Source organism: Uloborus diversus, unplaced genomic scaffold (genome assembly GCF_026930045.1).
Source record: "Uloborus diversus isolate 005 unplaced genomic scaffold, Udiv.v.3.1 scaffold_12, whole genome shotgun sequence".
Classification (NCBI taxonomy): domain Eukaryota; kingdom Metazoa; phylum Arthropoda; class Arachnida; order Araneae; family Uloboridae; genus Uloborus; species Uloborus diversus.
In genome coordinates this window covers 3,075,775-3,087,914 of record NW_026557876.1, presented here as the reverse complement: position 1 = coordinate 3,087,914, position 12,140 = coordinate 3,075,775, and the positions used below count along the sequence as shown (strand labels likewise).

General features: G+C 36.4%; 1 protein-coding gene across 1 annotated transcript in view; it reads left to right on the top strand.

Annotated features, from left to right (window-relative positions):
* LOC129232425 (uncharacterized) overlaps nucleotides 1-10,142 on the top strand; it is a 44,858-nt gene extending 34,716 nt beyond the window's left edge. Inside the window, exon 7 of the mRNA XM_054866569.1 lies at nucleotides 9,092-10,142. Coding sequence (XP_054722544.1) covers nucleotides 9,092-10,142 — 1,051 coding nt within the window. The remainder of the gene's footprint in view (nucleotides 1-9,091) is intronic.
* The last annotated feature ends 1,998 nt before the right edge of the window (nucleotides 10,143-12,140 follow it).

The window sequence follows — 12,140 nt, the reverse complement described above, 5'->3', positions numbered from 1 at the left end:
ACCTAGAACCCCGGCCATTCGGGGGGCCCCCCAAATGGCGAAAACTGTTTTAGCAAGTGGCAAAAATTGCAACGTATGGCTATAAGAGGGCCCGGAGAAAGTGTTTGTCCAACGACCTCTGATATCTTACTCGGGGGGGGGGGGGGCTAGACCAATAGGCTCAGGGGCCCAGATTCAATATAAGCACTTAAAACTGTTTGATTTTTAGAAAAAGTTAATAAAATTGAATGAAAACAAAGCTCAAAAAATTTTCAGACCTCTTCCGATTCGCCCCCTTCCACCCCCCAAAGATAGATCCTACACAAAAACTTCTTTTAACTGGCTTTGGTACGGTCAGGACTGTTTTTTTCCTTTCCTCTTCATTCAGGAATTTTCCCTTCTTTCCGTGGCCAGTGATTGTCTAGTGAGGGCATGGGGTACTCTTTGTACCGAGCCAAGGTTTGGTTTTCGTTCAAGGAAGTTAGACCGTGGGCCCCCTTCTCTCTACTCGGGGCCTATTTACTGAATAGGCCCACTAGGCAGTGACCTTGAGCCCCTGCTATTTAGGGGCCCCAAATGGCAAAAAATTGTAATATTTGGCTACATGAGGGCCCCCGAAAATGCGTTTGGCCAAGGGCCCCCGATATCTTAATCGGAGGCCCTAAATCAATAGGTTCTGGGATTCTAGTTGCCTCACTGTGTCCCTAAGGTTCATAAATTTAATGAATTCTTTTTTAAGGCTCTTATGTTTAAGTTTTTCAAACCAAGTTTGATTCACGGAAAAATTAAATAAAATTGAATGAAAACAAAGCTCAAACATTTTTGGGCCCCTTGCGAATCCGATGCCCCGCATTCTGGGGCCTTACTGTACGTAGTCTCGCCACAGCCACTGGTACACGTGACGTATTTTCCAACCCCAATAATGTTCCCCCACCTTTTAGTTCTCATAAGAAGTGAAGGACGAATGCAAACTTAAAGGGGGTATCTTTGTGTATTAATAGGCAAGCCGTTTTTTTTCGGTACTGATTCTTCTGTTTGTGAACCGATTTCCTTCATTCTTTCTTTGTTCGGTAGCTATTGCCGAGTTTGTGTCATCAGTAACAAATTTTGGAAATCGAACGTTAATTGACAGAGATATTAATAAACAACGCTTTTTCGTCCTCAATGGCTCTTTCTACGCGAACAGATGGTCCAGTATTTTCGAATTTTAATGGTTGGAAAGGTCTTTAAAAAATACTCCTAACGAAAAAATTGTCAGGGCGCCCAAGGTCCGACAACCTAAATCCATTAGAAAAACAGTTATAAGCGTTTTTTAGTTAGCGAAACTCAAAAATATTAATTTTATCTCTTTTCCATTGTTTAAATTCATTGTCGGAAGCGTGAAACATTAAGTTTTAATTCATTTTTTAAACCGCTTTTTCTACACGAAAAAAGCATTTTAGTGCTTTGAGCTTGGTATGGTTGAAAAGCTCGTGAAAACTACTTCTAAAAACGTTTATCAAAAAAACGAAAACCTGCTACGATGACTAGAAAAGGATCTAGAAACAATTATAAGTTATCAAAAATTCATTTTTATTTGATTTTTCACGCTACTTAGTTAGCGTGATGAAATTACTAGATAATATTATTCGTTGCCATTTCTCGCTTGACCATAAAGAAATGCAATTCTTGCATTTTTTAAAAAAATTATTGAGGCTTTTTGTGTAACTATGGGCATTAAAAATATTTTCATTTTGATTATGTTTTCGGGATTTAAATATTTAAATAAATCATTTTACAGAGTGAGGGAGGGAGGACTTTCAGTTTCGACGAAATTATCTTCTCAAAATAATAACTGCATATGCTATCGCCAGCAGCAAATCTCAAGGTGAAACTTTTGCTAAAATTGGCGTATTATTACGACGTCCAATGCTTTCGCATGGACAATTCTGTTACCGCGGGTAGAATTCGTTCATTTGACTGTTGAAAATTTTGTATTTCTGCCTACTTTTACAAAGAGTATTGCTTATACAGAAGTTTTACGTATTAAAGGAGTTTTACGGCATCATTTCATTCAGGAAGACTTCCATAATCGTGAGATGGGCGAACTTTATCCATTGGTGTAAAACTTTTGGCCCCAAAATGCCAGCTCGAGAAATATTTCTCTTTTTCATACGTAGAAAAAGAGTAGAGAAATGTCTTTTTGCAAGAAACTTACTACAAACAAAGTCCCTGTTTAAGGTGGGATTCATTAAATTAACCGTTCGTGACAAGGGGGAGGAAATAAAGGACAAGAGGGACATACAATGGAGAAAATGTGACATCAACCTTTTTTTTTTTTGATAAGAAAGTTTATTAAAAACAGTATGACATGTGGCAAAGGAAATAGGGAGCATGGTGAAGTGTGACACTTTGTGACAAAGGGGAGAGGGGTCAAAATTTTTTAAAAGTGCATTAGTCAGTTATTTCCTAAACCGTAAACATATCACAAAAACGATTTTTTTTTAAAAATAAAATTGCACTATTGTTACGAAGTCCAGTGTTTTTGAATTTACAATTTTTAATGTAGCAAGTACCATTCGTTCATTTGTCTGTTTGAAATTTTATATTTCTAATGGAAGAGGTCAAGGCAACTTACTCAATAGTATTAAACTTTTTAGAAGAAATATTGTTCATGAAGAAGTTTTACGTATAGTATGAGTTTTGCAGCATCGTTTCATTCGGGAAGATTTCGATTATTGGGAAATGGGTGCTCTTCATTTATTGGCGTCAAATTTTTGGCACCAATTGCAGCGCGAGAAATGTTTTTTCTTTGCATACGTAAACAAAGAGCAGGGAAATACATATTTGCATGCGGTTACCACAAAACAGGGGCTGTCCAAGAATGTAGTGTCGCTTTAAGGTGGGGTTCATGAAATAGTAAAAGTTTGTGACAAGGGAGAGGACAGAAATGGCCGGAAGGACATACAATGGGGAGAATGTGACAACAAGACTTTTTTTTTAACACGCATTTATTAGCTTCACCTGTATGTATGTATGTATGTATCTTGTAACGGAATCTTGCAGCTCAAATTTCGCCCACTTCCTGCGTTCGGATTCTTTCAAAATTTGGCACGCGCCCTCAAACCCGATGACAATGCAATATTTTAGAATCAAATTCATTAATGAACTCTTTTAATTGTTAGTTTCCTCCAATTTTAATCAATATTTTGGCATTAATCCAACAATGTAAAAAAGGAAAAATTTAAAAAAATACATTAAAAAATGCTCGCAAAAATTATTTAAAAATATCTACAAAAACCTTTTATTTTTCTGCATCAGACAAAATTTGTTCCAATGTTCCAAGGTAATTAGAACATGAAATATAATTGTTTTTAACTAAACACATGCCAAAATTTAGGTGAGCCTTCAATTGGAAATTCATTGCTGATCAGACCATTGTTGAACAAAACTTTTATTCAAATGCATCTCAAATTTTCAAAGTAATATAAAATATGATTTCCGCAAACATACATCGATGACTCACAGTAGCTTTCCATCGGGGTGCCCTTGTCTTAACTTTAAGAAATTACGTCGCCCTCGTTTTATAAATAATTTCGTCGCCTGATAATTCTCCAAAGTAAGACTAAAAAACGGAAAAATAAAATAATTGTTTAAAAAACTAAAAAAACACGCTTTCGTAGCAAATGAACTAAAAAGTGAAAAATAATCTTTGGATGATAGTAGTTTACCAATCATTTAATTTTAATATAATTCAAAAAAGCGTGGGGGGGGGGGGCTTCTTATCAGTTATCTTGAATTTCTTCATTTGTTGTCCAAGCAAAAATGTAAATAGACAGCACCCCACGCATTTTTGTATTACATTAAAATTAAGTGATTGGTCAGCTACTATCATCCAAAGATTATTTTTCACTTTTTAGTTCATTTGCTACGAAAGCGTGTTTTTTTAGTTTTTTAAACTATTATTTTTTAATAGGAACATTTATGAAAAACAGCGTGACATGTGACAAAAAGAAGAGGGGTGTGGTGAACTGCGAAACTTTGACAAAGAGGGCGATAGGGTCGAAAATGTTGAAAAGTATGACATCAGTTATGCACCGCCCTCAGCCATACACAAATCTTAAAAGATGACCTTTTTTAAAAATTGTACTGTTATTGCGACGTCCAGTGTTTTCGAATGGACAGTTGCCACGAGTAGAGTTCGCTCATTTGATACTTGGAAATTTATATTTCTAACGACGAAGAAGCTACTTACTCAGTAATAGTAGACGTTTTATAAGTAATATTGTTTACACAGAAGTTTTTCATATAAACTGAGTTTTTATGCTTCATTTCATACGGGAATATTTCCAAAATTGTATTACTGACGATTTTTACCCATTGGCGTCCATTTTTTTGTTTCCAATGCCAGCGCAAAATTTTTTTTTTCTTTGCATACGTAAAGAGTAAGGAAGAATCTATTTGCATAGGGTTAGCACAAAGCAACCCGGTATACAAAATAAAATGAATCAAGCCAAGAATTGGACGACCACTTCTCAATGGGGCTGTTTTCTTCAGTCAAAAGTACTACTTTTAGTCACTGAAATTGATAGAATAAGTAAAAGAAATAACATGGGGCCAGAAAAAAACTTTTGTTTTCTCGACGGTTATTTTTTATTCATATTTCAAATGTTCGATTTTGGAAATAAAGCGTGATCTTTATGACGTTACAAGTGATGTACTTTGGCGCGCTACTCCATTACCGTACTAAATGTTTACGCTCTGCTGTCGACCGCCTTTTCACGCTGTGACCATTTGCGCCGTGCGCTAATGGCATCAGTGAATGGCATTTCATCGCCTTTGATGCCATGTGCAGAAACGTAAAAACTGAATTTCAATCTGCGCACCGACTAAAATAATTGTTAAAAAATATTAAATTTTTTAAAATTATTTAAAAAATGGTTAAAATCCATGTTTCTAAACTTGCTTTTTCAGAAAAAACACTTTAAAATTTCGGAAACGACCCCATTGCCGAAATATCCCCTCTCATCGATATATTTTGAGATTGACGGACAAAAAGCAAAATTGGGGAAAAAAACCTTTCGTTATTGTGTGTACGTATAAATGTTGTCTGTTTCCGGATATGCAGTAAACGAGAGTAAAAGTAGAAATAAAAATGTTGGGAATAGTTGAATTCCATACAAGGTTTCTCAAATATTCATTTGTGAATAGGGTCGAATTTCGATCACTGGGCGAACATTTGTGGGTAGAAAGAGGTGAAGATCTAATACATTAAAGTGTTCCTATAATATTTGGAAAACTGTTCATCGATGCAGTTTTCTTAGCATCGATACCAGGGATGCGCCGGATAGGGATGATTCCGGACATCCCGCGCTTTGTCTGCCGGATTCGGATATCCGGCTCTACAGTTGTTTTTAGTAAAACATTGCATCTTTATTCATTTTTACGAAATGCTGTTTCAGAATAAGGAATCGAGCTTTTTCACAAATCATTTCCTCAAAAACAAATTAAATGCATTTAAAAATAATTTTTAAAACCTTTTTATTTTCATGTAGAGTGTACGAGCACTGCCGTCTCGAGTCAAGGCCGCACGGCTGGTCTGTGACGTCATCGCCAAGGGGCGAACGTTAGTAAACTCGCGAGAAGTATTGAGCGCTAGATGTAACTTTTCTACATAACTTCACTGTTTTGTTTTCTTTCTTAAATTACATAAAACTATTCTTAAATTAATTTTGGAAATATTTCAATGTTAAATGTTTTCAAAAAAAAAAAAAAAAATCTATTGTTTTAGAAGTAAAAATAATTCAAACATTTTGTTGCTTATTAGTTGTACAAGTATTTCCCTTTAACTCTTTAAATAATGTTATAAAATATTTTAAATGATACAACATCAAACTTCTGTTTTCATGAATCTTTCTTAATAATTAGAAGATAGTGGAATGAAAGATTCAAAGCTTCTTGATTTAAAGTGCAAAATCATTATGATTTTTCTTCGTGTGAATATGCTAGATACTTTTTGTAGGTTAAAATAAAAACAAAAATTCAAGACTACATTTTTATTTCGTACAAAACATCAGTAATACATAACCATTTGTGAAAAAAAAAAGAATTATTTGACACATTGTTTTTAAAAATATTTAAAAATTTTAACTCCAGATATGTTTGATTTGTTATTGTTCTTCCCTTGAACAAAAAATTACTCTTTTCAATTAAAACATTTTAAAACAACATAATAAAAATTTCAAATGTCCATGGGCATAGATGTCCCCAGCAGAACAGTTTTGAAGTACTAGAATGATATTTAAGAATAAAAAGGTGTCAGTTTGTATTTAAATGAAATCAGAGGTTATTTACCACAAAAGCTTATTTTTAAAAATAAATTATCTTTAGCAAAGGAACTGAAGTTTGTCCCCTAGATTTAATTTTGAAAGCAATTTCATGCTTTAACAGCTGATTATTATTCCTAAATTTATTTTACAAACAATAACAAAAAGTACATCAATTCTATGTCATTATAATGGATTATAATTTTCATGATAAATTTGTAATTAAAATTTTTAAGTCTACTGATTTGCATATAACTATGGTATCTTTAAATGCCGTAGAAAAGAATTTTGTGTTGCATTATTTGTATGGTTTATAATTTCATTTAAGCTCATATTCGTCACCAGCATGGAATTTTCCTATGTAATAAACATGAATAGCAATTTTCATTATAATTTTGTAATTAAAATTTTTTACTTTATTGATTTGCATGTAACTTTGGTATGTTCAAATACCGTTAAAAGAAATTTTCTGTGCAAATACTTTGTGGTCTTTAATTTCATTTAGGTTCCAATTTAATTAGCATGGATTTTCCTGTCCATGCCAATGATAAATGACTCATAAAAAAACTAATGTCTTTGTTTTGTTTTTTTTTGAGTGAAAATTCAATATTTAGCTCTGCTTACAACAAATAAAATTTTAATACACTTTATTAGCAGATCCTTTTTTCCTAACTTTTACTAAAAATAATATTTTAAGATTTTTTTTAAAAAAAAGTCTTATTTTCAAAATCACTCGTATATTACACATAGTATGTGCAACAAAATTTACTTGCTCGAGAGTTTTTAGTTGGCGTAAAATTCTCCCTTGATATTTTATTAATCCAAATTGATTTTTGCGTTTCATCAACTGGAAATTTGAAGACTGTAAACTTTTGTATTTGCGTCATAATTTCCTCGACAGAGTGGAACACTGCATTTGCTAGGTATATCCTAATTGAGAAGAACAACCACTACAATTAGAGAAGTTATGTCATAAAGAAATCAATACTATTTTAAATTTAAAGGGAAAAAAAGAAATTTATTTGTATAAGCATGCAATATATTTTAAGGGACAGTAAAGTGTAGAATTTCCTCTCAAAAATATGCAATACCCTTTAAAGGCGACAAAATCTCAAACTAATTTAAACTGGATTAAAGTTAAATAAATCGAAGTACAAGAATGTAAGGAAATTTCGTGGTAAGAAATATTTTTCACGCTATAAAGCAAAACATTTGCAAAGTCATACAAACTATTTTTACACAATGCAAAGATAATGATAGAATATATTCCTGAAATTTTACTAGCAGTAACTAAACAAAATGTATTCTCAAAGAAGTATAGTACTTTAAAAACATATAGCGTTGCTACCGTTTAAATACATACAGACGTTACGATTCGCGTTAGGGTTAGCTGTTACGGCATTTGGCTCGGGAAAACATGCCTATAAATCAAATTCAGAACATTCCCTTCACATTTTTTTTACTATCTTTTAAATTTGCAATAAGAATACAGAAAGATATGTTGATTCTTACCTATTGAGTTCCTTTACTATCACAGCATCGAGTTGGTTCACACTGCCGGTCCAACAGCCATTCCTTTAGAAAACAACGTGCACTGGAAGATATTTGCTTCGCGTCGTGAACCGCGAATGGAAAAAACTCGCCCCCTCCTGATGACGTAGTCGCCCCTTCCGTTTTCAGAAGCGTGGCCTTGAGTCGAGACGGCGGTGGTACGAGTCGTTCTGCACATTCAATGAAACACTAAAAGAGCAGAGCCCCAGATCGTATCGTAGGGCACAAACTTTAAACGAAAAATATATCTGCGTATAAACAACCCTAGTTTCAACTTATAAATCATTGTTGTTGTTGAAACTGAAAATAGATAATTTAAATAGAATATTTTCCATGTTTTTGTGTTCATGTTTAGTGACCAACGTCGTTAAGTCATTAATGTTTATGCAAATGAACCTAGTTTCCATTTTTTTACCACCTTTGCTTTTGGTGTGGCCACAGAGTGTTGTCCAATGTGTAAAGCTGCCGGTGTTGTGGCGGTCAGGGACTTTTGCTTCACTTTCCCACACGAGCACGTGCAAACTCTAACGATGTTTTCAATATACTCATCTTTACTAATAATAAAGCTGAAAGTCTCTCTGTCCGGAGGATGTCTGGATGTGTGTAGGATGTCTGTGACGCGCATGGCGCCTAGACCGTTCGGCCGATTTTCATGAAATTTGGCACCAAATTAGTTTGTAGCATGGGGGTGTGCACCTCGAAGCGATTTTTCGAAAATTCGACGCGGTTCTTTTCCTATTCCAATTTTAAGAACAAAATTATCAGAAGATGGACGAGTCAATGACGAAATTATCATAACGTGGAACCGTCACATGGGCACAAGCAAATTGGCGAAATGCGAGATGATCATAACGTGGAACCGTAACACGGGCACGAGCCAATTGGCGAGAAAATTCACCATACATTATTTGTAAATATACAGGCGAACCAAAGGACCTTTCAATTTTCCTCTTACGGGCAAAGCCGTGCGGGTACCACTAGTAATATATATAGTTTGGTGGAAATCGTGTGCTGTTTCTCAAACTCCAATCCAGTAAAATTCATGATGAAGTAAGAACTTAGGACATTGAATCAAAATGTCCCGTACCTGCATCAAGCTAAATATGTTTAGATTTAAGTTATCTTTTAGTTTAGAGGTTTTCTAGTCCAGATTTCATTCAAATAAGATTGCATGCGAACGGGAGCGGGAAAGTGATCGAAATCCCTCCCGCTTTCAGTTTGAACGGAACGTGAATCTCTCTCTCTCTCTCTTCCAGGAGACGCCGGCCGGAGGACGGAGGTGCGTCGGAGACGGACAAGTACGGGCGGACCGCGTTGCATCGTGCAGCAAGGAGCGGAGACACGGAGGAGATCAGGGAGCTGCTGGACGGAGGATGGAACACGAGGGCGAGGGATGATGATGGAATGACGCCCCTCCACCTGGCCCTGTTGTGTGGGAAGGAGGCCGCGGCAGAGCTGCTGGCGGACGCCGACTGCCTCACGGATGTCGTGGATTACGACGGGAGCACCCCTCTGCATGTCGCTGCACGGAGTGAGTTCGTGAATGTCGTCCGTATCCTGCTTGCGGGGGGAGCAGACGCAAGTGCGAAAGACGGAGATGGATGGACGCCCCTCCATTGGGCCGTGATCAGGGGGAAGGAGGCCGTGGCGGAGGTGCTGCTGGAGGCCGCACCCGAATGCGACGTGCCGAACATTATTGGCCGCACCCCCCTGCACTACGCTGCGAGAGAAGGTCTCGCAAATGTAGCGAGAGCCTTGGTGTCGAGGGGTGCGCGTCTGCAGGCCGAAGATATAGGTGGACGCTGTCCCCTGTACTATGCCCTGTGGTGGGGAAAAGACGATGTGGCGAGGGTGCTCCTGGCGACGTACGCCAGGAGGTTCATCGAGATACATTGGGAGGAGATGGAACTCCCGAAGGAGGACGAGGAGCGCGGCGTCCTTCTGCTCTCCGAGTGCGAGGCCGAGATGAGGGAGGCCCGGGTGGAGGGTGCCGCCTCTTCCTCCGCGACCTCGCCCGCCGACCCCCCTCCCGCCTGGCCCGGCGGCTCTCGGACCGGGACCTCCTGGCGCGGGACTTCCCGCTCTTCGGCGACCTCCTGCTGGGGGAGGTCCGGGAGAGGAGGGCCCTGGAGGACCGCTTCCTGCAGAGCGTTCCCCTCCTCTGCCCCCCACCTGCTCCGACGTCCTCCTCGCGTGCCTGGCGGACGACGACCTGAGGCACTTCGCCCGGGCCGCGGAGCTCTAGTTCCCGAGATTCCGTTCGGGTGTTCGCGATGGGGAAAAGGAAATAATGATCACAGGACTTGAACATTCCTCCAGTTGACTGAACTTTATCTGCTTTTGTTTTTGTGAATGATTCTTAGACACCTTTCAAATAGCTTTGTACTTCATGTGCGAAATGCTCTGTGTATCAACCAAAAGTAATAAAAGGAATATTCTAGCCATTGATGAAATCTCTTATTATACCATATTGGCACGAAAGAAATAGTGAGCCGAAAATATTAACCCTGCTAAAAAATGAGAATGTCTTTCACATACCTCGATGCGTCATCAGGGGATGTTTCGTTGACTGGGAATCTGTCCCGGTCGTGTTATTTTTGGGGGTTAATATTTTTATTTTGGTAAAATACCTCTCGCGCTGGCACTAGAGCCAAAAATTGACCCCAGTGAAGAAAGATCGCCAGGTTCCCAATGATCGAAATCTTCCCCGGAAGCAAATCTATAAGCAAAAAAATGGCGCTTTTGAAGAAGGAGCTATTGGAGTTTAATTTAACACATTTTTCTACTAATTCTCAATGTAAGTTTTTTTAATTAAACAGCAAATTCTTTATCTTTTAATATTTAAAGTTATGTAAAAAGGAATAGGTAATTTAAACTCTTGAATGAAATAATTGAAAAGCAATGTTTCATAATGTAAAATTATATGTATGTTATTTCAAGTCAAACTTTCACAAATGGCACCGTTTGTTACCTTAAAATCATTTATTATTGATTTAAAAAAATTATCACACACAGTTGATGAGGCAATTCAAGAGAATTTCATGCAGTTTCATTTACTGTTTAACTTGAATACATTTGGGGGAAAAAAGTTTCACAAAATTCTAAAACTTGAAAACTCAACCATTTTTGAGACAGTTTTGAAATCAATATATGACTTTTAATGTATTGTAATAAAAAATACAGCGAAATTTTTTAGACTGGCCTATGAAGAGAACTGCAGCTGTTAAGTAATTTCAGCAAAATTAGCAAAAAAGTTTTCCTTACTTTTTTGCTGTACTGCTGATAAGACCTTCGTGGTCTTATGAATAGTTCTGAAACAATTTGAATGTAATCACTCAAATACATTAAATATCATACATTCATTGAAATTTTTTTAAAGTATTTAAAAAAAATTGAATATAATGAAGGTGGAAGCCTTTCTTTTTTAAATACAGACATCTCAATTATTTTTGCATTTTATGAAGAGTACACATCGGCTATTTATAATTTAATTCAGGATTATGAATTTAACCAGTGAAGACACGCATAAAGTAATCCAACCAATTACGATATGATATTTTGTTCAGCTGACTTGATCCAATAGTAGTGATCTTTGAAGTAAAGGATTAGTTTTTTTTTTTTTTTTTTTGTAAAGAAGGAAATTCATCCAAAACAAAAAGGAACTTTTTCCAGATGCACTCACTACTCAATTAAAGGTCTTATTTTTGAATGCTAACTCATATTCAATAGAAATTAGCTAGAAATAAATTGGCACAAGAGAAAATTATGTTAGAAGTTATTATGTATTAAATTATTCAGTAGAAATATTTATTATTAAATTAAACGGTAATCATTTCTTTAAGAATTGCTGTTTAAATTGCATTAAATATCATTAAGAATATGAAAAATTGCAGAATTCGCTCTTTTCCTTCTACAAAATAATTTACCATGAGAATTATTTTTAAAATAACTTCAATTTAAATCAAAACAATATCGTAAAACATGCATATTTTGGCCAAAGATGGCGCCAACTATTTTTAATTCATAGCATAGTAGCTCAAAGGCAGCTTTCATTTGTTTTGCAAAGAATGAAATTGATTGGAAATAATAATGCTGTTTTTGACAGCAACATTCAATTAAAGATATCATTTGCAAATGCTTATTCGTATTTAGCAGATTACAAACAAGAAACACTGCGAAAGCCGACTAGCAACATTACAATGGCGTCTTTGAAGCTTTGATTGACACTCGAATAAGCCAATGAGAGGGCCTTAAATTTTCCTATGACCGAACAGGAGTAAAGGTAGCTTATATGCTCTCCGGAAT